At 45.7% G+C, this 27165-nt stretch overlaps 1 protein-coding gene across 8 annotated transcripts in view; it reads right to left on the bottom strand.

The window, feature by feature from the left end:
* Positions 1-1405: 1405 nt before the first annotated feature.
* The window catches only part of CMKLR2 (chemerin chemokine-like receptor 2), a 66477-nt gene continuing 40717 nt past the window's right edge, over positions 1406-27165 (bottom strand). For 2 of the 8 annotated variants that reach the window (XM_053362088.1, XM_053362079.1), the window contains 3 exons: positions 21250-21347; positions 5762-5849; positions 1406-4537 (listed from right to left, as the gene is read on the bottom strand). In XM_053362088.1, coding sequence (XP_053218063.1) covers positions 3442-4506 — 1065 coding nt within the window. In that variant the 5' untranslated portion in view covers positions 4507-4537; positions 5762-5849; positions 21250-21347 and the 3' untranslated portion in view covers positions 1406-3441. Of the gene's footprint in view, positions 4541-5761; positions 5850-8675; positions 9280-9656; positions 10739-21249; positions 21348-25762; positions 25900-27165 lie in introns of those variants that run through there. The other 6 variants (XM_053362094.1, XM_053362102.1, XM_053362112.1 and 3 more) reach the window with 6 other exon arrangements.

The following is a 27165-nucleotide window of genomic DNA, read 5'->3' as shown; positions in this document are numbered from 1 at the left end:
ACCCGCACCATGACTACAACAAATTCATTGAATTTATGGAGAAAAGACATCTGCCCCAACCAATACAGAACCCATGAAGAAATGAGCTAAGCCACATGAGAATGTATGGTGAAATAATAAAATAAGGTCTTATCTATATAATAAATGTTCATAAATGTACCAAGCAAACACACACATATATAAACCACATGTCTGAAGCAGCACAGGAGAACAGCCATGAAGTTGTTTTGACTTCCAAACTGACCAGGTGTTTTCTCTGCAAAGTCAAATGGAAAAGGCTCCCCATTGTCTTTTCCTTCACAAATCTTGTCTTAAGGGTATGTCTGTGTATGAATAGGGTGAGCTTGTGACTTGGCTCAGGAACTAAGTGTTTATCATTACAAAAGACTGGCCAGGCTCCCCAGGTAATCCAATCAAGTAACCTGCCAGACAGGAGATAAACAAAGCACTCAGATTTCTGTTGTAGACCGCCCTTTCTGTGATGTAGGTATGATGTATCTGGGGGGTGGTCTTGGACTCCAGGGCTGGCAATTTTAAATGTCTATATAAGGGCAGACATACCTTGGTTCTGGGTCCTCCTCCTTTCCTGCGTGAGAGAGGCAACAGTTCAATAAAGATCAGGCTTACAAGCTGCTTTGCTTCTCAGTATTCTCTGGTTGGCCTCTGTTCTTTCCTCCGACCGATGGAGAACCTACAAAGGACTCTGTAAGGGCTCTTGTGTCCCCCATAAGGAAATAAGGGCAGGTTTTCATTTATTACAGAGGCAAGGAACACAAAACATGTGCAGAGCTGATTGCTCGAGAAAGCAAAGCACTTTAGTATAATGTGGCCAAGGAATTAAGCATCTAGAAAGCTTTTGCTCATTTCACATTCCTCGCCATACATATGTAAAGGTAAAGGTACCCCTGCCCGTACGGGCCAGTCTTGACAGAATCTAGGGTTGTGCGCCCATCTCACTCAAGAGGCCAGGGGCCAGCGCTGTCCGGAGACACTTCCGGGTCACGTGGCCAGCGTGACATCGCTGCTCTGGCGAGCCAGAGCCGCACACGGAAACGCCGTTTACCTTCCCGCTAGTAAGCGGTCCCTATTTATCTACTTGCACCCGGGAGTGCTTTCGAACTGCTAGGTTGGCAGGCACTGGGACCGAGCAATGGGAGCGCACCCCACCGGGGGGATTCGAACCGCCGACCTTTCGATCGGCAAGCCCTAGGCGCTGAGGCTTTTACCCACAGCGCCACCCACGTCCCGTACCTCGCCATACATACAAACACCATTATTTCCTACCCAGAGAGATTCAGAAAAGACAGTCTTCTCCCTTCTCTTCCTGAAACAGACACAGCTGGCAAATCTTCCCAGCTCACTACATTTGTAATGGCATTATGAGTCAAAGCCAAAACAAACAAAATTAATCTGAAGTATTTATTATTTCAAATGCTGTTTCCTTGCTTTGGCAATATTATGATTTTTAAAAATATGGCTGCAACACATTTGCAGCCTACATCAATGTAAATAATTTCTACCATACGTCGCAAAGAAATGTAATGCACAGTCAATTACATGTAAATTGTTTTCTATAAACAGGATCCAAGCATGCTTTTTACAGACAAGTCCCACTGGAATTATACATTCTGTCCTCCTTTCATGGATCGCTACTGCAGTGGCAAAGCCCCTCACACGTTTCCGAGCTGCTATGATATCCACAAACGTCCCTCCCTGCTCAGGGGAGAAAGCTGTCAGCATGTTTTCCGTCCAGAGTTTGCGAGAGGAGGGGAAGTTGGGATTTCAAGGTGAAACGTTAATCCAGAGGGGTTTCATAGATGAAAACATTGCAAGGGGAGCTTTCCGGTGATGCGAAAGACTGGGAAGACCTTTCAGGAGACAAGACAAGGCAAGGGACAGGGAGCCCAGAGGAAGACAGGATGGGGCACACGAAGCAAAGGGGAAAACAAAAACCCAAGAAAAAGGTGCATTTAAAAAAGACTTGTGCAGTAATAAAGCAAAGGCAAAAAGGGATCAATTGACTGGGGTGGCAGTGCTGAAGAAACCACCATATTTAAGGTCAGAACAGGCAGTATGCTATAATTTGAAAGGAACACAGTGGTGCTACCACTAAATATTATGCAGCTAGGTCAGTATCTGACTGAGATTAAGTGAAATCAGCACTGGTAAAGCGGCTTGAACTCTGAAAGCCATTCTTAGTGAATGTATTGCTTTGCTTCTTTTGTAGAACAAAACTGTTTCCCTAAACCCTCTGGAAGTGCAAAATACCCAGATCAATGTGTCTCTGTGCAAATCATTTCAGTGGACCAGAAACCTCACGTGCAAATGTACTGCTCTGCCAAATTCTATAACTGGGACTGGTCCTACTCGGAGTAGACCTACTGAAATTAATGGGTTTAATTACCGGTAGTTCTGCCTCTTAATTCCAATAATTTGACCCTGAGGAGGACTATTGTTGGATACAACCTATAGGATTAAGGAGCCAGGTTTACTGAAAATGTTGATAAAGCTTGCTAGCAGGCTTATAGATTAACCTGCCTCATTGGAAGCAGTGCAATCCTTGCATTTAATATATATAATCTTAGACATCTTCAGCAGAAACTAAGCAAAAAAACCATAAGCAAAGGGGAAGAGAAATTGTCAGTTTTGTTCAGCAAGGCTCTGTGCCAAAAAATATATAATAAAGTATACTTGACTACTTTAAAAGATTGCAAAGGTACTATGTTTTTAAAAGCACATCAAAAAGTGCATTTGCGTGTTGTTTTGTGTGACATTTCCCTATGCAGTTACTTCAAGGGGGAATCAATGTCTTTGTTTAGAGTGCTTGAAGGACAATGTTTTAATACTGAAGAACTATAAAATAAGAACCCTCCATGACACACACTGTCTTCCATGATCCTAAGCCCCTGCACAAACATATTTCCTCCCTCAGTAGCTTGAATTGGGGGGGGGGGAGATTATCAGGCTTTCTATTGTGTCTTTTAACAGTAGTTTGATGTGCAGAAATTGGCAGATAAACTTTAAATGGCACTGGGATAAAGATCACAACATTTTAATGATGGCTCCTCACAAGCATGTGAATTTTGGAGACCTGAAAGTTTGGCAACCCTACGAACAATTGAAGTTGCTTATGAACTTCTGCTGTTTTGACCTCATTCAGACTTCCAACTTCTATCATTTGTGGCCAATGGTCAAGGATGAGGAGAGTGGCTGTACGCAACATGCGGATGACATCACAGCGGCTACTAAACATGTGTCCTTTTACTAAAGAAGTTTTACCAGAAAAAATATGCAGCTCATGGCAGCTGAATGGGGTCAAAGCAAAAGGAGTTCCACCTGGGGAGCGCCACCTTGGCTACTCTTGTGTAGTGACCGTTGGGTTACAAACACCTCTGATGTCTAGGTCTTAATAAGGGGGGCATATTGCAGAGTGAGTGCCCGTCAGGGAGAGATTTCACCCAGAGAAGTCTCCAGCTCAGAGGCTTCGCCCTGCTGTAGACTCAAAGAATTCCAGACTTGTTCGCTGACTGTCCCAGACCGGCTGACTTCCCAGAGGGTGTGCTTCACCAGTTCTGAAAACGTCACACTGAAACAGGACTGGAGTTTCTTGCTGAGGAGGACGTAAAGAATGGGGTTAAGGCAGCTGTTGATGAAAGCAAAGCTGACAGAAAGAGGAATGGCGTCGCGGAGCAAGTCATGCCAGTAGTTATCGTAGTGAGCAGAGAGCTCAAAGATGCTGAATATTTGGTATGGGGTCCAGCAAACGAAAAAAACCACCACCACAGCCAGAACAGTCCAGAAGAGCCTGCTGGAGGTCAGCGTGGCAGTTTTCTTCACCTGGCATATCAGAAGAGAGTAGCAAACAATCATGGTCAGCAGTGGAAAGAGGTAGCCGCAAATGAACCTTACCCAGGTCAGAACATGGTGTCTGAGGATAATAAGATCGATGTCTGTGGGATGGAAGTTGTTGTAGCAAATGGTGACATTGTTGTGTAGTGTAAGGGTATCTCTAAAGTACAGCGCCGGGCTTCCAATGAGCGTGGCCAAAACCCAGATGAAAGCAATCATAAAGAAGGTGTTCTTGAGAGTCCGATGCCGGTAGGAGAAGACAGGGTGGATCAGATGGACGTAACGGTCAAGGCTGATGGCTGTCAGGAAGAAGACGCTGGCAAACATGTTGAAGAGAGCAATGAAGGAGTTTGCTTTGCACAGCCACTTCCCAAAGGGCCAGTGGAAGCCTGTGGCCACGTAGGTGATGTAGAGAGGGAGGAAAAGGACGAAGATGAAGTCCGCAATAGCCAGGTTGAGGAACCAGAGGGAAGTGACGGTCTTGTCCCATTTAAAGCCCATAATCCAGATGACGATCGCATTGCCAGGCACTCCTAGGAGAAAAGCCACGCCATGGAACACAAGCGACGCCACCTGTGCGTGAGTGAGGTGGGACACGGGGGGCTCGTCCTCTTCATAAGCCCCAAAGTATTCCGTGAAGTTGTCCTCGTATTCCATGAGATCTGCAGATGCCACGGTTGCTGACTATCTGCTGAAAGGAAGGGGAGTGAAAAAAAGGGGTGGAGTGGGCGGGGGGAGGAAAGAGGGAAAAAGTAGTGCTCATCAAAATAAATAATTTCTCCTTGAATGTGCATAGCAGTGGCCTTTTATAGCAACCTGCCAGCATCGATCTGCCATAGGTCCCTATGACCCAGCAATTCATAAACTATCGTATTTTTTGCTCTGTAAGACTCACTTTTTCCCTCCTAAAAAGTAAGGGGAAACGTGTGTGCGTCTTATGGAGCGAATGCAGGCTGCGCAGCTATCCCAGAAGCCAGAACAGCAAGAGGGATTGCTGCTTTCACTGCGCAGCGATCCCTCTTGTTGTTCTGGCTTCTGAGATTCAGAATATTTTTTTTCCTTGTTTTCCTCCTCCAAAAACTAGGTGCGTCTTGTGGTCTGGTGCGTCTTATAGAGCAAAAAATACAGTATTTTAGCCATCAAAATGTTGCTTTCCAAACTGAGACCAAACTGAGGTGTTTTAGTTTCACCCACACGATACATTTAAAGCACTTTGGGTTCCCTCAAAGATTATGGGAACTGTAGTTTACTAAGGGTGCTGGGCATTGTAGCTCTGTGAGGGGTAAACTACAATTCCCACGAATCTTTGGGCGAAGCCAGGTGGTTTAAATGTATTGTGTGGATGTGACTCAAATCAGTGCAAATGGCCAGTGTCGGGATGGGTTAGTTGGAGAACTATGGTTGTGCAAGATGTGTCCTCCAACAAGATCATAAATAACTGGTGCTTTGCCCAGGTCAGGGAAGACAATTCAAATTGTGGGATATGGAGATTTGGGGTTGGATGGGAAAAGGCCCTGTACCTCCCTAATGTTCCTTGCCTTACAAGGGTAGGCAACCTAAACCCGGGAGCAGGATGCGGCCCATTCGCCTTCTCAATCCGGCCTGGGAATCAGCGTGTTTTTACATGAGTAGAATGTGTGCTTTTATTTAAAATGCATCTCTGGGTTATTTGTGGGGCATAGGAATTCGTTCATTCCCCCCCCTCCAAAATATAGTCCTGCCCACCACATGGTCTGAGGGACGGTGGACCGACCCATGACTGAAAAAGGTTGCTGACCCCTGGCCTAGAATGATCAAATTAATCACCTCTTTCTTTTCTTATATGTTATCTCCTCTGGGGAAGTAAAAACGTTTAAAAAAATAAATGTAATTCAGTAAAAATGGCAATATGGAAAGGGCAAGACCTTCCTACCTTTCAGAACGGCTGAGAAGCTTTGCTACTTATTGTCTGTCCAAAGTTTTGAGTCAGCAGCTCTGGCTGGGCACTTTGCTAATGAAGTCTAAAACAGAAATCAGAGACAAAGAAAAGAAAAGAAAATAGCATGAATGCAGGATGGAAAACATAACTGGAATGTCAGAAAGCAACAGCATGTGAAAACACATCACCATCAATCATCATCAAATTAGGAATTGGAGTCTCCCTGGAAGCTTGGTATGAATGGTTTGTGCGACAGAATTGTTCTGGGAAACTCAATGTAGCCCCGTTAAAAAGGCATAATTGGGGAGGAAATAGGTCATGACTGGGATTTGACTGTAAGTGTAATACAGTGGTACCTCAGGTTACAAATGCTTCAGGTTCCAAACTCCACTAACCCAGAAGTAGTACCTCGGGTTGAGAACTTTGCCCCAGGATGAGAACAGAAATCGCATGCCGGCGGCAGCGGGAGGCCCCATTAGCGAAAGCGCACCTCAGGATAAGAACGGTTTTGGGTTAAGAACGGACCTCCGGAACAAATTAAGTTTGTAACTTGAGGTACCACTGTATATTTTGAGTATCAGCCTTTGACAGTCTCCCACTTTACCTGTAGAGGTAAAAGACAGCTCTGTTCAACACCTGCATGCAAACACAGGCAGGTACTACCACCTCCCCTTTTAGTCAATACCGTATTTTTTGCTCCATAGGGTGCACCAGACCATAGGGTGCACCTAGTTTTTAGAGGGGGAATCAAGGGGGGGAAATCTTATTCCCCCCCCAGCCCCAAAGAGCAGCGTACAGGCTGCACACAACCTCTCCCTGCCGGAGGGGTCGCACGCAGCTATGGCACAAGCCAAGGCAGCGAGCGGGATGGATCCTGCTCACTGTTTTGGCTTCCTCTTTAGCCCCGCGCAACCTGTCCCTGCCGGGAGAGGCTGCGTGGGGCTAAAGAGGAAGCCATAGCCATGTGCAGCCTCTCTCTGCCGGAGGGGCTGCGCGTGGCTATCCCTGAAGCCTTCCGAGCACAGCACAAGTTCCCGCTGCGCTCCTCAGGCTTCGGGTTCCTTTTGCTGAAGCTTAGAGAGCAAGACTCTCCTGGCTTCAGCGAAAGGAACCTGAAGCCTACAGAACGCAGCAGGAACTTGATCTGCGCTCTGAAGGCCTTCAGGCGGCTATCCCTGAAGCCTGGAGAGCGAGAGGCATCGGTGCGCACCGACGCCTCTCGCTCTCCAGGCTTCAGCGAAAGCAACGCGAAGCCTCCGGAGCGCAGAGGGAGCGCTCCCTCTGCGCTTCAGAGGCTTCGTGTTGCTATCGCTGAAGCCAAGGAGCCTGCATTCACTCCACATGACGCACACACATTTCCCCTCAATTTTTGGAGGGGGAAAAGTGCGTCCTATAGAGCGAAAAATACGGTAAATTGTTTCTCAAGCATGCCCATTTGGAAGTATACTGCATTCAAAGAAAAGGGATTTTAATTAAATATGCTTAGGACTGGAGTGTAAAAGGTGAGCACCAGAGACATCACCCAAAATGCATTAAGTGTGGCCCACAGATCAGGCCCAAACAAAATAAAACACAACTTTAGAGATTTCGCGCATCCCATTCAAACATCTAGATTCACTCTAGGGAGATTTTCCACATGCCACTCAACATCATTAACTTTAATTAACTTCATTTCTAATGAAATCAAAACACGCCGTGCAAATCTTCTTAGAACAGCATGTGCAAAAGCGGCATGTTGGATTATGCATATAGGAGCAATTGATGGGGCCATTCTGCAAATTAATGTGAAAAAATGTTGATGATCAAACCCAGCTTGAGATAACTGTTCACAGCGGGGAAGGTTTCATTCCTAGGTGTTTAGTATTTACACTAGTCTCTGCAGTGACAGAAACCTCTGAATGAAGCCTGTGTTAAACAGCTTGTGCAGAGCATGTATTAGGAATGAGAATCTCTGCCAGTGGCGAAGCGTGGGGGGTGCAGGGGGGCCCGGCCGCACCGGGTGCAACATCTGGGGGGGCGTGCTCACACTCGCAGCTCTCTGCCCCTACCTGGCTCCACGGGTTAGGGGGCGCAAATTACTTGCCTTGCCCCGGGTGCTGACAACCCACGCTACGCCACTGATCTCTGCCACCCTCCTGAGAAAAGTATCTAAGCCACAGACACTGTAAGAGTTTTATCAGGGTGGCCTCCATGTGCTGAACTTTACAGAAGGCAGCCTTCTGCTTCTCTGCTTGCATGGCTACCCAGTTGAAATCCAGTTTTGAGATTAAGAATCCTAAGAAGGGAGAGAGCCAGGCAGGAGTTTTCAAAGTCATCCATCAACGATGTTGGATGGGACTTTTATTTTATGAGGTATTTTATAATGTGACCCAATACCACCCATAGGGATCTTAAAAGGTAAAGGGACCCCTGACCATTAGGTCCAGTCGCGGACGACTCTGGAGTTGCGGCGCTCATCTCGCTTTATGGCCGAGGGAGCCAGTGTACAGCTTCCGGGTCATATGGCCAGCATGACTAAGCCGCTTCTGGCGAACCAGAGCAGCGCACGGAAACGCCGTTTACCTTCCCGTCGGAGCGGTACCTATTTATCTACTTGCACTTTGACGTCCTTTCGAACTGCTAGGTTGGCAGGAACAGGGACCGAGCAACGGGAGCTCACCCCGTCGCGGGGATTCGAACCACCAACCTTCTGATCAGCAAGCCCTATGCTCAGTAGTTTAGACCACAGCGCCACCCGCGTCCCACCTTACTACCCAGAAAATCTGAAGTTCGCTGAAGTCTCCTCACCTCCTGACCCAAGCCGTGATAGAGCAAACAAGTTCAAATGATTTCAAAGACTGATTGTGCTTTAATAACTATGTCAGAATAAAGAATGAATAAGAAGCAACGGAAGACAAACAACACATACCAAGATTTCTCGCGTGCCTTGCTTCTTTCCTGCTCTTCGTTATTTAGTCCCGCCATTCCAGATTTTACCATCTCTCTGCTGCATGCATCTATTGGACCATAGCATTTTTCATCACTTTCCTCTATCTCCATCCAATTTGGGGTGCCTCTTTCTGAATAGCTCTCCAGAGTTTTGCCTGCTCCTTGCCTTGGTGATAATCTCTCACCTAGTTCCTCATCTTGCTGTTCCAGCTCGATCAGCAAATTTGGTTCCTCATTTAGACATTTGTCACATACTGCCCTTACCCAAACCCTTGCATTCATCAGCTTTCTATTTAGACCTATTGCCAGAGCATGCTTGGTGTGCCTTGCTTTGGTTCTGTTGTAAGTTCCTGTCTGCTTTTAGCTACGAGATGCTGTTGGACTCATGATTCCATGCCCCCATAATCTTGAACCTTCTAGATTTCCCCTTGATCAATCCTAAAATGACCTATCAACTATATACTTATATTTATATATGGGCATGTTATTTTATGTAAGGGACGCGGGTGGCCGAGGGAGCCGGCGTTTGTCCGCAGACAGCTTCCGGGTCATGTGGCCAGCATGACTAAGCCGCATCTGGCGAACCAGAGCAGCACACGGAAAAGCTGTTTACCTTCCTGCCAGAGTGGTACCTATTTATCTACTTGCACTTTGACGTGCTTTTGAACTGCTAGGTTGGCGGGAGCAGGGACTGAGCAACGGGAGCTCACCCCGTCACAGGGATTTGAAACACCAACCTTCTGATTGGCAAGCCCTGGGCTCTGTGGCTTAGACCACAGCACCACCCGCGTCCCACTTTACCCATTCATATTTGTCTGTCCTTCCATCTATCTGTTCTCCCACCCCCAATCCATTCCTCTCTAAACACACGCATCAAGAATGATTGAGCTGCATTTGGCCTTTCTCATCCAAATTGAAGAAGACACTTTCCTTTTCTAGAAAAAGAGGTGCCACAACTCACCACGAACGCCTCCCTTGTTCTCTCATAAATGGCAATGGCGCCCACCAGAGAGGTGGCAGAAGTTCTGGCTGAAAATAAGCCCCGGCTAAAATAATTTTGTTTGGGTCCTTCCCCGCTCTGGATAAATGCAACATTTGCAAAATATTTCTGTTCCAGATTTAATTGAGATACACGCAAGTCATCATCTCTCCCTTGGGGGCGTGAATTCTGCTCAAAATAACAGCACCACCCAGATGAGTCATTTTTTAAAAAAATATTGTAAACATGAAGAAGTCTTCTAAACAGCTGCAGTTAAAAAGCAATTTTGAGCATAAAGGGAAGTTTTTGGTGAATATAAAGGGAAAGTGAGGGGAAATAACTATATTTGTCTGTGGACTTCAAAATATTATATATCTGGGAAATAGACTTTTTGCCCACTTAATTTAGAGCTAGCTTAAATAAAGATATAGGCATGGCCCTATAGACGGGCGGCTGCTGCTGCTGTCTTAGACTTAGGTAAAGGTAAAGGGGACCCTTGACCATTAGGTCCAGTCGCAGACGACTCTGGTCCATGGGGTCACAAAGAGTCGGACACGATTAAACGACTAAACTACAACAAGAACAGACCTCCGGAACGAATTAAGTATGTAACCAGAGGTACCACTGTACACAGCTTCCATTCTAAACATGCACTCTCTTAGAGATAATTTCCATTGGCACAACTTAGTCTTCTTCCTGACTTGAACCGCACTGCCAAAGCTTCCCCTAAGATTCCTGGTCTATCAGTCACACCATTCCAGGTACTAAAGATCATCACAGATAGAAAGGACTTGTGGAACTTGGAAGCGGTTCAAGAGTTGGCGAGTCTACAGGAACAGCGAGAGTCTCTCTTGCCTTGACTGAAGAGTGAAGACAGAACCTTCTTTCTGTATCCCAAGGGTTTCTGGTTTCATCATGTTTTAAGGCCCAAAGAGAGCGAAAGGAAAATGTGTAAAGGCAGCAAGACATGATCCCATCTCTAATGCTGCAGCCAAGAGAGAAACAATCAGTTCTGGGCTACTTTTCAAAACTCTGTCTTGCACAACACAAGGCCTGCCACACAGAACGTGAGGCATTTTGACAGAGCTGCACTCCGGAATTGAAAGTCCAAATTCTGTTTTTCCTAGCTTGTTGCATACCCTTCAACATTCTTCAGATGAAAATAGGGACATTTCTCTTCTTGGTCCTCCCCTGCACGGCATTTTCTATCAGAAGAAGGGCGAGTGTCACCACTACAACACTAACGGGGTGCAGCAAATAGACCCTCCACCATCTTGGAAAAAAACCTTATCCCTGGTGTGTGTTTTTTAAATTTATTTAATCATTTTTTCAATACAAACAACAACTGCACAAGGCACATACAACAAAAACCATAATAACACTACTAACACAATTACACAATAACCTAGACAGCATCTTAAAAAGCAGAGACATCACCTTGCCAACAAAGGTCCGTATAGTTAAAGCTATGGTTATCCCAGTAGTGGTGTATGGAAGTGAGAGCTGGATCATAAAGAAGGCTGATCACCGAAGAATTGATGCTTTTGAATTATGGTGCTGGAGGAGACTCTTGAGAGTCCCATGGACTGCAAGAAGATCAAACCTATCCATTCTGAAGGAAATCAGCCCTGAGTGCTCACTGGAAGGACAGATCGTGAAGCTGAGGCTCCAATACTTTGGCCACCTCATGAGAAGAGAAGACTCCCTGGAAAAGACCCTGATGTTGGGAAAGATGGAGGGCACAAGGAGAAGGGGACAACAGAGAACAAGATGGTTGGATAGTGTTCTCGAAGCTACCAGCATGAGTTTGACCAAACTGCGGGAGGCAGTGGAAGACAGGAGTGCCTGGCGTGCTCTGGTCCATGGGGTCACAAAGAGTCGGACACAATTAAACGACTAAACAACAACAAAACACAATTTGACAATTCAGATTTGAATACTGATATACCTATGACTACACCTTTTTAACAATATTTCCCCACCTCTCCTCCCCCTACTTCCCACCACTGTCCGCCTTATCGCTTAAATATTTCTTCCAGATTTCTTCATATTTATCCATTCTTAATTTGCGTCAACACGCAGTTCGCTCATATGTAGCTAGTCTGTCCATATCATCAATCCACGTGTTCAACGGAATCTTTTTGCGGCTCTTCCAATTCATCAAAACAAGTTTTTTTGCTTCTAATATGGCACGGTACATCCATTATTATTTTTTTACCCCTTGTAATCTCCCACGTTTCCGGAATATAATTTAGAATTAAATTCAATCCCTGGTTTTATTTTATTCTTTGGTAGATTTACAAAAAGGAAAACACGCACCAATAAATAAATTTCCAGAAAGCATTAAACAAAACAAAACAAGGCCCCCTTGTGCTTCACTCCCTTTTCCTTCCCTCCCAGAGCGGTCCTGTCCTCTGCCTGCCCCTCAGACCCCACATGCATTTTTCTGGAAACTTCCAGAACAGAAGAGGAATTGGATGACACTTGCCCTTGCTCATGGAAATGTCTGTGTGGATTTTCAGTGCCATTATGACCTCTATATGCAGTCCTGCACAGGAACTGGTTCTGCGGCAGATAAAAGGACAGGAGAGGAAACTTGCTGTATGAGAAGTCAAGGTTAAGACTAACTACAAAGCGCAATGAGCTCTAGGTGGGGCTGGCCGTAAGGACAGTTCAGAAACTAGGATTGTTCCAGCTGTTAAGGTGTGGGCGAACATATCAGACGACACAGCGATTCTTCCAAAGCAGCTCTTTATTTGTAAGCTGGAACAGAACTGAACTGAACTGAACTGAAGGGCTCAGTCAGCCTGCTTATATAGAGCTCCAGTACCTTGTTACTGTAACAACTTTCTAAAACTATCCAATCACTGAACGTCACTTTCGATCCTTCATTTGCATAACTATCTACAGTAACCCCCTGCTGGCCCAGGGTGAGAACTTCAGTACATAACACCAGCTGCCAGGGATTTGGCACAGGCTTGGAGATCAGACTATATTGCTCTGATCCTTAATAACAGAGCTAGCTAACCATTTTTTTCTGGGCTGAACTGGGGTGCTGACTTTGCAAGAGCGAAGCCCAAAACCAGAATATGTTTGGAATGGCCTTTTTTGGCTTGTGAAATCTGTTCTGCTCTGGGTGCTCTCCTCTACTGCAGGGGGGCCCAAACTTTTTTCAAAGAGGGCCAGATTTGATGAAGTGAACATGCGTGAGGGCTGGCCAAAGTTGTTATGTACTGAAGTTCTCACCTTGGGCCAGCAGGGGGATACTGTAGATAGTTCAGATCCACATATGCAAATAAGGGATTGAAAGTGACGTTCAGTGATTGGATAGTTACAGAAAATGGTTACAGTTGCGATGTAGTGGAGCTCTATATAAGCAGGCTGGCTGAACCCTTCAGTTCAGTTCTGTTCTGACCTGTGAATAAACAAGAGCTGTTTGGAGAATAGCTGTGTCGTCTGATATGTTCACCCACAACTTAACAAAAGTTGTTGAGCTTTATTTTTTAGGATTTTACCCCAGGACATATACTGCCACGGGGGCCGGATTAAATTGACCGCTGGGCCAGATTGGGCCCCCCAAACGGACTTTGCACATGCCTGCTCTACTGTCAAAGTAAGTGTTCCAGGTTAGCCTCTTTTATGACGTTGCTTTCTACTTTTTATGGATCTGCTATTATTTTTTTGCTATTCGTTGTGAACTGCCTTGAGTGAAAAAAGGTGGGGTTTTAAATGATTGCAATAAATGGGGAGGGGGGGTATGCAATGTTTTTGCTTGCTCCCTTTCCCAAGTGCACAATTTGCTGAAAACCTTTTCAGCCATTCCTTCTCAAATCCCTCCTTTTCCCCCGATGCAGTTTTTCTGTGCACACTCTATAAGCATAGCACATTTCAGTTTCAAATATTCTGATTATTTCTACTGGTAGTTAAGTATTTTTATTTATTGACTTGATTTGGGGTGGGCCAGCTGCCACCCCACCCCCCATCTCCCCAGCAGCTAGCATTCAGGGACTTATTGCCTCCAACCGTGGAGGTAGAATCTAGGTCTCCCAGGGTAAATAGCTGCAAATGTGAGGATGTTCTGCACAAACCTCGGCTGTGTACACACCATATACCGTATTTTTCGCTCTATAAGAAGCACCAGACCACAAGACGCACCTAGTTTTTGGAGGAGGAAAACAAGAAAAAAAATATTCTGAATCTCAGAAGCCAGAACAACAAGAGGGATCGCTGCGCAGTGAAAGCAGCAATCCCTCTTGCTGTTCTGGCTTCTGGGATAGCTGCGCAGCCTGCATTCGCTCCATAAGACTCACACACATTTCCTCTTACTTTTTAGGAGGGAAAAAGTGAGTCTTACAGAGCAAAAAATACGGTATTTAAAGTACCCCATGCACTGACCCTTCACACTGATTTTGGTCACATCCACGCCGTATATTTAATGCACGTGGCTTCCCCCCCAATAATTCTGGGAGCTGTAGTTCACCCTTCACAGAGCTTCTGTTCCCAGCACCCTTAAACTACAGTTTCTGGGATTCTTTCGGCAGAACCCATATGCTTCAAATGTCCGAGGTGTGTGCAGCCCCATCTGCAGACCATAGAAGCTGGGGAAGGGATCCTATTTGCTTGCCCGAGTGAGCTTCCCAGTGGATCGGGCCCACAGTGGAGCACGTGCGTCATGTGGGGTAAGGCGTGCCAATTGTGTGTGTTGATTTAAGTGACAGAGGGAAGGGAAGAGGTTATCCAAGCCAACATTATGCCATCGATGATGGCGCCAAAAAATGTCCAGGCAGTGGGAGAGGCCAGGAGTTGGAAGAAGGTTCTTGGCTGGCAGCCAAAGGTTGGGTGGGGAAGCCAGGGTGAGTTCAGGGACAGCAGAATGGTCTCTGTGGGAAGGGAAATATTCAGAATATTGAAGCCAAGAGCTTTTGGTTCTTCGACATGAGTACAATTCCCTTGCAAATCCTTTTACTTTAGGCTACAAAAACCAAAGCTCTGGTGAAAGCAGGCATGTCCAAAGTCCATTTCGGAGGCCTAATCCGGCCCGCCAGACAGTTTATTTCCTGGGGTAAAATCCGAAAAAAAGCTCAACAACTTCAATCCAATAAAAAGCTCAACTTTGGCCGGCCCTTTAGTCGGCCCTCACGCATGTTCGCTTCATAAAATCTGGCCCTCTTCGAAAAAAGTTTGGACCCCTCTGAAAGGGATGCTTTCTAATTTTTTTAAAGATATTTATTGAGTTTTTCCACCTTTATACATTAAAAAATCAAAAAGAAAATAACAAAAAAGTTAAAAACACATAAAGTTTACAATCCTTATTTTCAATAACATATTTCCCTGACTTCCCCACACCTCCCCTTCTTATATTCCAATTCAAATTGTTAATTCAACAAGTTCTTGTCCCCAATTTTTGACCTTTTTATATTTAATTCATTTTTAAAAAAACCAATTTTAACTTATAAACATCAGTATTTAAACATCAGTACTCATTCTTAAAACTTTTTTCTAAAGTCGACCCAAATTCCCTTCCACGAATTCCCCAATTTTCATACTAATAACAAAACAAAACAAAAAAAAAAACAGATTATAATTCTGCACCCTTTGGATTCCCAAACCCCACCCCACCCTTTCCCGGTTTCAATCCCCAACAAATGTCCATCAGTCTTAGTCTACTATCAGCCTGGAGACCTCACATCCGAGGCTCTTAATTCTCTCTCAATTCCTCTCTGCCGGTTTTTTTGGTAGTCCTTAATATTAAACACCAGATCTCGGAGAAGCTCTGTCCCGATAGGGTCCATATTTCTTCCAGCCAGACCTCCATACTTAAAAGTGGAGCCTGAATCTTGTTTCTTACTCCTTTTAAGTCCAAATGTCCCAAAAGCTCCAACTTCCACCTTAATCAAATTTGTAATCCATAGGTCTTCAGATCTCCACATAAGGAGATCTCTCCATTCTTCAATCTTCAATTCAAAACAGATTTTCATCATCCAGCACTTATTTTCCTTTATAGCCATCATGTCAGGCCTCTGGCTCTCCTTTGTCATCTGCAACATTACATCTCCTCCTTCCTTTTCCTCAGAAACAACATATATCTCTTTCTCCACACTCTCAAATCTTTCAAGTTTCTCTTCTTGTCCAGCTGCATGGACTTCATGAGTCGAGTCCTTATCAAATTCAATGGATTTGTTTACTGTTAAGTCCAGAATTGCAACATTTGTAGCCAAAACATCAATTTGGCCTTGTAACTTTTGAAAGGGATGCTTTCTAAGGAATTTTTTTTTTAAGGAAACAAACACTCCTTCCTTATATAAAAACCAACAACAATGAAACCAAGTCAAGTATTGCATTTGTTTGTTTTTAAATGAACAATGGGATTTGCCACCATGAGTTGTAATGGTGAACTCATGTAATGGTGAAGCCCAAGGAGGGGTTAGGCAAATTCATGGAAGATAGCTTTCTTTTTTTAAAAAAAAAAATGCTTTTTATTAAATTTCCAAAAACAAAGTCAAATAAAACAAACTCTTACATCCAGCATCTTAATGTTTTCTTATTTACCCTGCGCTTTGTCGCGCTTGGACTTTCTTCCTTCCCTGCTTCGCCTTTCACAAATTAACATCCACTCTTACAGATTCTTATTTACACTCCATCCACGTCACAAGACTTAGGTAAACCCTGCTACAGTTTTTAAGCTTCTACAATTATTCCGTATATACACAACAAATTTACTCCACTCCTCTTCAAACTTTGTTACTTTTTGGTAACTAATCTTATAAGTCATTTTCACCAACTCAACATATTCAAACATTTTCATCTGCCACTCCATTAACGTTAGGATCTCCTGGGTTTTCCATTTCTGGGCCATGAGAATCCTAGCGGCAGTCGTAGCATACATAAATAACTTAGAATCCTCTTTTCTTACTTCATCTCTTATTATCCCTAGCAAGAAAGCCTCTGGTTTCTTTGGGAATGTATATTTAAACAGTTTTTTCATTTCGTTATATATCCTGCCCCAATTTTTTCCCCTTTTTTCGCATGTCCACCACATGTGGAAAAGTTCACCATCTTTTAATTTACATTTCCAGCAGGCTTTGTTGCTCACTCTATACATTTTTGCTAATTTAACCGGGGTAATATACCACCGGTACATCATTTTCTTTACATTTTCTTTTAAGGTAGAGCACGCTGTAAACCTCAAACCTTCATTCCATAGTTCCATAGCGGAAGATAGCTTTCAATGGCTACTAGTGAAGATAATAATAATAATAATAATAATAATAATAATAATAATAATAATAATTTTTATTTATACCCCGCCCTCCCCAGCCAAGGCCGGGCTCAGAGCGGCTTACAAGCAATAATAAAAACAAGTTGAATGATTACAACTTAAAAACAAAATTAAAATACAACATTAAAATATTGAAACATTAAAATATTAAAATGTAGTCTCATCGCAGGAGGAGAAGGAAAGGAAAAAAGAAAGAGAGGGAGGGAATCAAATTGGCTCCAAGCCAAAGGCCAGGCGGAACATCTCTGTCTTACAGGCCCTGCGGAAAGAAATCAAATCCTGCAGGGCCCTGGTCTCATGAGACAGAGCGTTCCACCAGGCCGGAGCCAGTGCTGAAAAGGCCCTGGCTCTGGTTGAAGCCAATCTAACTTCCTTAGGGCCTGGGACCTCTAGGGTGTTGCTATTCATGGACCTTGAGGCTCTCCGTGGGGCATACCGGGAAAGGCGGTCCCGTAGGTACGAGGGTCCTAGGCCGTGAAGGGCTTTAAAGGTCAAAAGCAGCACCTTAAATCTGACCTTGTACTCCACCGGGAGCCAGTGCAGCTGGAAAAGCACTGGGTGAATATGCTCCCATGGCAGAGACCCCGTGAGGAGCCTCGCTGCTGCATTCTGCACCCGCTGGAGTTTCTGGGACAGCTTCAAGGGCAGCCCCGCGTAGAGCAAATTACAGTAGTCAAGCCTGGAGGTGACCATCGCATGGATCACTGGGGCTTCCCATATCGGGCAGAATGCTTCAGGACACCAGTTGCGTGGAAGAGTGTGATTGCCCTCATGTCCTGCTTGTGTGGCCTTCCCATATACCGTATTTTTCGCTCTATAACACGCACCCGACCATAACACGCACGTACTTTTTAGAGGAGGAAAATCCGTAGGCATGCCACCCGTAGGCATTTCCTCCATAACACGCACAGACATTTCCCCTTACTTTCTAGGAGGAAAAAAGTGAGTGTTATGGTGCAAAAAATACGGTAAGTCTCTTAGAATCAAAGATTTGGAAGGGACCTTGAGGATCATCAAGTCCAACCCTTCTGCAATGCAGGAATATGCAGCTGTCCCTTATGGGGATCAAACCTGCAACCTTGGTGTTGTCAGCACCACGCTCTAACCCAGGCTTCTTCAACCTCAGCCCTCCAGAAGTTTTGAGACTACAACTCCATGCATCCCTGACCACTGGTCCTGGTAGCTAGGGATCATGGGAGTTGTAGGCCAAAAAACACCTGGAGGGCCGAGGTTGAGGAAGCCTGCTCTAACCAGCTGAGCTGTCCACCTGGTCTGGTTGGTCAGTGGAGCAGATGGGCCTTTGGCTCCCTGATCCAGCAACGGGTGACGTGCAAGGATTAGAGTCAGTGTGATTATCACCAAAGTTTTGCAATCTGATTTCCAGAAATCCCACCCTCTTTGATGTTGTTGTTTAGTCGTTTAGTCGTGTCCGACTCTTCGTGACCCCATGGACCAGAGCACGCCAGGCACTCCTGTCTTCCACTGCCTCCCGCAGTTTGGTCAAACTCATGCTGGTAGCTTCGAGAACACTGTCCCACCATCTCGTTCTCTGTCGTCCCCTTCTCCTTGTGCCCTCCATCTTTCCCAACATCAGGGTCTTTTCCAGGGAGCCTTCTCTTCTCATGAGGTGGCCAAAGTCTTGGAGCCTCAGCTTCAGGATCTGTCCTTCCAGTGAGCACTCAGGGCTGATTTCCTTAAGAATAGAGAGGTTTGATCTTCTTGCAGTCCATGGGACTCTCAAGAGTCTCCTCCAGCACCAGAATTCAAGAGCATCAATTCTTTGGCGATCAGCTTTCTTTATGGTCCAGCTCTCACTTCCATACATCACTACTGGGAAAACCAGAGCTTTACCCAACGCTAAAACTGAAAACAAGGCAGCTGTGGCTTCTGTTTCCTGTTTCCTCCTTGTCACCACGGCTACCTGGCCTGCATCACACTTGAATTCTTGTTTGTTATGACAGGCAAACGAGGACAATAGGCAAAAGGAAGATGGGGAGGGAGAGGAGAAATGCTGTGTTACCTTGCTTCCTGATTCACAGCACATCCAGGCTTCCCCTATTTTAAAGTGGATTTGGAGCTCGTGCACAAGAAAGCTGCCCCCAAAAGATCAGAGCTTTTGCAATAAAGGGACAGGGAATATTCAATGGAAATAGGATTTTGCTTTGATGCAACATCATCTAACCTCCCTCAAATTTTTCAGAATGACTGCTTATTAAACGTCCAACGTTATCTCCTTTGCCTGCTAACAAATCAGGATGAATGCTCAGTAAACCATCTGAAGTGGCTTCAGATACAGCGGTACCTTGGTTCTCAAACTCAATCCGTTCCGGAAGTCCGTTCCAAAACCAAAGCATTCCAAAATCAAGGCGCGCTTTCCCATAGAAAGTAATGTAAAATGGATAAATCGGTTCCAGACTTTTAAAAACAACCCCTAAAACAGCAATTTAACATGAATTTTACTATCTAACGAGACCAGTGATCCATAAAATGAAAGCGATAAACATTGTACTGCAGTCACACAATCAATCAATCAATCAATCAGTAGCTGAAGTGGGTTCCACACAGTCACAAAAACAAAACAAAAACAGCTGCAAAAACAAAAACGAAAAATAAATAGCAAAAACAGACAGACCTCAGCATAATGGAGGTGTGGCACTCAAATCGGAAGCATAACACTCAAAACGGAGCACGTTCGGCTTCCGAAAAAAGTTTGCAAACCAGAACACCTGCTTCCAAATTTGCAGTGTTTGGGTTCCAAGTTGTTTGAGTCCCAAGGCATTTGAGAACCAAGGGACCACTGTATAAAGGTGGAGACATCTGGCGCCCTTGATATTTTCTTATAGGAGCAACCTAGGATTTATTTATTTATTTTACTATTTTTGGTTGAGGAGGGTGTGGCAGAACGGACTGCACCACTTCAGTCTACAGGTGAATTTCCCCTTTTGTCCAATGTAAACAAAGAAAAAGAAATCTCTTTGCAAGAGAAAACTAGCACATCAGCTCTGTGCCACCTGTGCTAGCATTCTACCTGCAGGGAACTTTTAATGTAGGGAAGCCTTTAAACAGGTGAACCTCTGGGTATAGTCTAAAACGACATGGTTCATGCAAATCTCTGATCTGCAGAGAATATTGGGGTGTGCATTGACAAAAGGCACCCCCACCTGCGGCCCTCAGAATGTCACCTCATTCTCTAGCATATGCGGTCTAGGACCCTTGTACTTACGGGACCGCCTCTCCTGGTATGCCCCGCAGAGGACCCTAAGGTCCATGAATAATAATAGCTTAAAGGTCCTGGGCCCTAAGGAAGCCAGACTATCCTCCACCAGGGCCAGGGCCTTTTCAGTGATGGCTCCGACCTGGTGGAATGCTCTATGCCACAAGACTAGGGCCCTGCAGGACTTGATCTCCTTTCGCAGGGCCTGTAAGACAGAGCTATTCTGCCTGGCCTTTAATTAGCCTGATCCTCTATTCCCTTTTCCCGTTCCTCTTCTATGAAGAAACCCTTTCTGGGATCCCACATTTAAATTCTTCCCTGGTCTCCTTGCTGCCACTAGTAGGACCAACTTGTCTGCTGACTGGGGTGGGTTTTTTCCCTTCCCCCCACCCCAAATGACCCCTGAATTTTTGAATTTTATTGATAATGATGCCGCATTTTATATTGTATTTTATGCTGTTTTATGCGGTTTTTAAGTCGCATCTTAATCAATGTTTTATATTTGCTGTTAGCCGCCCTGAGCCGGGAAGGTAAGAGGTAAAGGGACCCCTGACCATTAGGTCCAGTCCTGACCGACTCTGGGGTTGCGGCGTTCATCTCGAGGGAGCCGGCGTACAGCTTCCGGGTCATGTGGCCAGCATGACTAAGCTGCTTCTGGCAAACCAGAGCAGAAATGCCGTTTACCTTCCCGCCGGAGCGGTGCCTATTTATCTACTTGCACTTTAACGTGCTTTCGAACTGCTAGGTTGGCAGGAGCAGGGACCGAGCAACGGGAGCTCACCCCGTCGCGGGGATTCGAACCACTGACCTTCTGATCAGCAAGTCCTAGGCTCTGTGGTTTAACCCACAGCGCCACCCGCGTCCCTTCTGAGCCGGGAAGGCCGGGGTATAAATAAAATTTTATTATTATTAAAATTATTATAGCATGTGTTGACTGGACCTTACAAAGCACTCTTGCCCGAAAGAGAAGAATGTGTGAGCGTGAGAACAGAAGACAAAGCAATAGGGTGAAAAGGAGCAGGAAGAAGGGGGACGAGAGAGCACACTTAGAGCAGTTTAATTGTGTTGAGCCAAAGCCCTACCTTACACCTGGACCTCACCCCCGAGTCCAAAAGGAAATGGAAATTTTGAATTCGGCTCAGCAGGAGCGCTTTCCACCACTTTCTTCTTTCAGATGATACTGGAGACAGAAGGGAGAGAGGGGAAATAACCACCGTGTTAATCTGCAGCGGCAGGGAATCTGGATGGAAACACTTGCTTAGCAATTTGCAAAGCTGTGCAAGCAAATCCCAGCCCCTAGGATGAATGTGGGTCAGCGCTGGTGTGGAAGAGGAAACCGTGAGGCAGGCAGACTATTCGGCGTTGCATCCTTTTACATAATTAGGTCTGGGAGGTAGAAGTCTCCCAAGAGGTATGGGAAGGAACCGGAGAAGTTTGTCCCCTCCCACCTCCCGTCCAGCAATATAAAAGCCTAACAAAACATGACATTCAGTAAGGTTCAATAGCTGTGCCCCCTTTTGCTGTCCAAAGGTAATAAGCACTAAGGCTTGCTTCTGTCAACAGATGTGTCCCTTCACATTGCAGATGTGAGCAACTGTCTGAACACCGAAAACCAGGGAGAAAGGATCAAGCGCAGCTTTCTGTTAATATGCCACTTTTCTACATGCAGTGGAATAACATTTCATCGTATGAGCCTCTACAGTGGTACCTCGGGTTAAGTACTTCATTCGTTCCGGAGGTCCGTTCTTAACCTGAAGCTGTTCTTAACCTGAAGCAACACTTTAGCTAATGGGGCCTCCTGCTGCCGCCATGCCGCTGAAACACAATTTCTGTTCTCATCCTGAAGCAAAGTTCTTAACCCGAGGTACTATTTCTGGGTTAGCGGAGTCTGTAACCTGAAACGTATGTAACCTGAGGTACCACTGTATTTGCTATCTGACATATATGCCCCTAGATCAGGGGTCAGCAAACTTTTTCAGCAGGGGGGCCGGTCCACTGTCCCTCAGACCTTGTGGGGGGCCAGAGTATATTTTTGGGGGGGGGGAATTGAATGAATTTCTATGCCCCACAAATAACCCAGAGATGCATTTTAAATAAAAGCACACATTCTACTCATGTCAAAACACCAGGCAGGCCCCACAAATAACCCAGAGATGCATTTTAAATAAAAGGACACATTCTACTCATGTAAAAACACGCTGATTCCAAGACCGTCCGCGGGCCAGATTTAGAAGGCGATAGGGCCAGATCCTGCCCCCGGGCCTTAGTTTGCCTACCGATGCCCTAGATCATCTTCCATTTATGAGGGCTATTATGCCCAGCCCTGCTCCCAAAGTACAGTGGTACCTCAGGTTACATACGCTTCAAGGTTACATACGCTTCAGGTTACAGACTCCGCTAACCCAGAAATAGTACCTCTGGTACTTTGCTTCAGGATGAGAACAGAAATCACATGGTGGCGGCGTGGCGGCAGCAGGAGGCCCCATTAGCTAAAGTGGTGCTTCAGGTTAAGAACAGTTTCAGGTTAAGAACGGACCTCCGGTTCGAATTAAGTACGTAACCAGAGGTACCACTGTAACTGCTTTAGCCCAACATGATCACTCCTTTTTTTGCACAATAATAATAATTTTATTATTTATATGCTGCCCATCTGACTAGATTTCCCCAGCCACTCCGGACAGCTTCCAACAAAATACTAAAACACAAAAAACCTCAAACATTAAAAACCATTGTCATTTACCAACCGAAGAAAGAGGATTAGTGATTAGCCAAAAATAAAAATATTGTTGCCCACTTGCAAAAACAAAACTTCATCCACGGGCAAAAAAAATAAAATAATCAAGGAGAAAGAGAGGCAACCCAGCTTCACAGTGTAAAGTGTCCCGTAATCTGGGGCAACCTCTGTCTTCCAACCCAAGAACGCTTCAACCCTTGATGGGACACGGAGAAGGACTTCTCATTCTGATCTTAGGGAATGGACAGCATAGTATCGGAGGAGGCAATCACCAACCTATCCAGGACTTGAGCCATTTAGAGTCTGGAAGGTAGTCATCAACACTTTATAGAAGTGAAATATACTAATAGCCGAGAGTGGATTTCATGCTCTTTATTCAGCTCATAGTGGTGAGGAGGAATGGAAGTTCCCCCAGAATGTCTGCCTTATATACATTATTTACACAATGGGCTGCACGTGATTGGCTAATTCTGGAATTCTCCTGTAGGCCAATCAGGTTGTGGATTCACTTCCATCTGGAGCTGGATTGGGTGGCTCCTGTGGACCAATCAGACTGCTGCATTCTGGATCCTATTGTTCTAGGGCCAATCAGACTGCTGCATTTTGGATCCTATTCTAGGACCAATCAGACTGCTGCATTTTGGACCCTATTCAACTCAGTACATAACAGTTTTCAAAGAGATCATCCATTTACCCAGAAGCAAACAGGGAGGTAGCCACCAACACATCCTTGCAGTTGCATTGGGCTCCTGGCCACCGCTGCCACCCGGTCATCCAAGTGCAAAACCGAGTCCAGGAGCAGAATCCAGTTCTTCAAGGGGAGTTGCTAACTCAGAGTTCATCTCCTTCCTGACCAGGAGCACCTGCCTTGGCATACTTGACTGTATGGCCTCTGGATCTTCCAAACTATTCATCTATTCGCAAACGATGAAGAATATCCTCCACAACCTGCGCACCTACATACGCAGTTCTTCCGAATGCAAAGAATGCTCCTTGATAGTTTTTCCTGAAACCAGAGGGCCTCCTTGAAACAGAAGATGGATCTGTGCTCTCCTAACGAAATACTTTTGCTCCCATAGCTTTTCATAGCCAAGCTTGTGTTTCACCAAATGTATCAGGAAGCTGCCCACACGTCGCTTCACATATTCAGAAGAGCATTTCCAGAAGGTCACTGTTTTCGGGTGTGATGCAATCACAGGCCAGCTATTTCAGGTTGCACAACTAAAGTAGACTTGGAACTTTTGGGCAACAAACCTGCCCAAAAGTCCCCAAATAATACAGACCTTTTGCCATAAGGAATGGCCAAGTGTGAAATAGCATTTGCTGGAGGCACCTCCTCGCAAGTAATTCAGAATGAATAATTAGCCAAAGTTGTTGAATCTCTCAGAACAGGGGTGCTATCTCAGGATTGTGGGTGCCTGTCACCATAATACAGATGTGCAACATCACATGCACACGCTTGCACGTAGTGAGCGTGGTGTCACACATTCGATGTGCAGGTGCGCGCGTGTGATGTCGGGTGCCTGCGTTGCTGCGGTAGCTCCTCTTCTTCCCCAACTCTGCAGCCAGCGAGGCACCCTTTTCTGCAGGGAGGGGCTCGGGCTCGGAGGCAGAGAGATTCTGCCTCCACGTCTGAGGGCACCCCCCTGAAAAGGGTGCCCCACTGGCTGGCTGCGGAGGACAGAGCTGAACTTTCTCAGGGGCAGCATCGCAGAGGCTGGCTGGCTGCCTCTACCTGCCGGCTGCACTCATTAACTTTGTGGGTGCCCCCGTCCCCACAATTATATTATTCTGGGTGCCCAAGCATCCATGGCCCCCTGGAGCTGGCTCCTATGTCCCTGAAAAAATAAATCAGAATAAATGATCTATGAACAGATAGCCTGAAACCAGGCTATAGAAAGACATCTTTAGGTCTGCTTTGAAATTTGGCTACTGCCTGCTTAAAGGTAAAGGGACCCCTGACCATTAGGTCCAGTCGTGACCAACTCTGGGGTTACGACGCTCATTTCGCTTTACTGGCTGAGGGAGCCAGCATACAGGTCATGTGGCCAGCATGACTAAGCCGCTTCTGGCGAACCAGAGCAGCGCACGGAAACACCATTTACCTTCCTGCTGGAGCGGTACCTATTTATCTACTTGCACTGATGTGCTTTCAAACTGCTAGGTTGGCCGGAGCTGGAACCGAGCAACGGGAGCTCACCCCATTGCGGGGATTCGAACCGCTGACCTTCTTGATCGGCAAGCCCTAGGCTCTGTGGTTTAACTCACAGCGCCACCCGTGTCCCACTGCCTGCTTAAAGGCACTGAAATAGACTTGAGGAAACCCATCAGGCTTTCAATCGTGTTATCGAGTAGCATCTTTCAATGAACTATATAAAGCAGGGGTGCCCAAACTTTTTTCAAAGATGAAGTGAACATGCGTGAGGACCAACCAAAGTTGTTGAGGATTTTAGGATTTTACCCCAAAGTTGCTCAGCTTTTTTTTACAATTTAGCAATCCCAGGAATGGGATTAGGCCCCCAAAACAGACTTTGGAGATGCCTGAGGTTTTGCTCCTGGAGGAAATAGCGCCTGGCTTAGGCTCTCTCCTAACTCTCACTAGCCATTAAGGACCCACAGAGGCACCCCTTCATAGCTGGTAGGATCACAGTTAGAGAACCACAGGAATACTTTCAGGACTAACCAGTACTGGCTCTGTTGGTGTCTACCCTGTTTCCGTATGGCAAGCTCACACTCATTTGTCTTGCCCTGTGTTTGAAGGGACTACGCACAGAAACAATCTTAGTTCTAAAAGGCAGCCCCGATGCTCTTTCCTGGTTTTCAGCTAAGGCATGCAGCATAGCAAAGTAGTGCAAACATACCTGCTTGCAGCGCTGAGGTCACGGCAGGGCAAATTTTTGTAGGTCTTCTGCAGGTCCTGAAGCAGCTGCTTGAACAGCAAAGGAACAGCTGTTTCTAGTCCACCAAGATTTGTCTTTCTGGAGGAAACTCTTCTTACTACTGTGGCATAGAGGAGGCACGTGGGTGGGGTTAGGGTGGGTGTTGGAATGCTATAGAACACCATCAATTATGGGCAGGCCAAAATAGCTCCCAAGAGACTTGTTCAGATGGTGTAAATTATTATAGCATCACAGCTGTTCCTAAACCTGCGCACAGAGCCAGGCTGCATTTGGACGGCTTGCTCTCTCATTCGGGGGTTGCCAACCTGGCACTGTGGGTGTTATGGCACCTGTGAAGGCCTTTGCAAGTGTCCCGGGGTCTAAACTTTCATTTAAAATAAAATGCGAGGCTCTTGGCCGCCTAGGAAGAAAGTTACAAAGCAAACTGTGCAGGCACCCTTCGAAGCAATCTAAGAGAAATGAGCCCGCCCTGGCTGTTCACACCTGACGGGGTGTTTAGCCAATGAGTGAAATCAAAGTTATGATTGACAAGTGAGTTGTTTGGACAGCATGCAATAGGGATCCCAGGGGTCCCAAAATTATTCTCTTACCCCCTGACCTTAAGCGCACTTTTCCTGCTAGTCTCCATAGTTTGCCCTTCTGTTTCTTCCTAGCAACTGGGCTCCATCTCCCCTATGGTAGATTCATCTGTGACTAGAGACTCCCTAGAAGTTACAGTGGTACCTCGGGTAACATACGCTTCAGGTTACAGACTCTGCTAACCCATAAATAGTGCTTCAGGTTAAGAACTTTGCTTCAGGATAAGAACAGAAATTGTGTTCCGGCGGCGCGGCAGCAGCAGGAGGCCCCATTAGCTAAAGTGGTGCTTCAGGTTAAGAACAGTTTCAGGTTAAGAACGGACCTCCGGAACGAATTAAGTACTTAACCCGAGGTACCACTGTATTTTCTGCAAATACTACTACTGTACAGTAGTTGCAGGTTGATGTTTAAGAAACCCCTCTCCAGATGGGGAAAGGCGAACATTTGCAAAAAGTCTTAGTTATGTCCCGTGTTGTGCAGGAGCTGATGCCCAAGCACTCATCAAGTACTCACTGTATAGCATAGCTGTCAACATTTCCCATTTTTAAAGGAATTCCCTTATTCTGAATAGTATTCCTTGCAAGAAAAGGGAAATGTTGACAGCTGTGCTGTATACTTATACTCATCTATTTCAGAAGTAAGTCTCTTTGTGCTTAAATGGGGCTCACTCCCAGGTAAGCAGGCACTTTGGTTTAGGAGTGGCACTGGGGAAAACAAGACTCTTGTGACTTTAACAGATTTATCTTTGCAATCGGGACCAGCTGTCTTCCTATTTATTTATTTAG

This window comes from Podarcis raffonei, chromosome 1 (assembly GCF_027172205.1).
Source record: "Podarcis raffonei isolate rPodRaf1 chromosome 1, rPodRaf1.pri, whole genome shotgun sequence".
NCBI lineage: Eukaryota > Metazoa > Chordata > Lepidosauria > Squamata > Lacertidae > Podarcis > Podarcis raffonei.
This window is presented reverse-complemented; position numbering and strand designations above follow the sequence as displayed.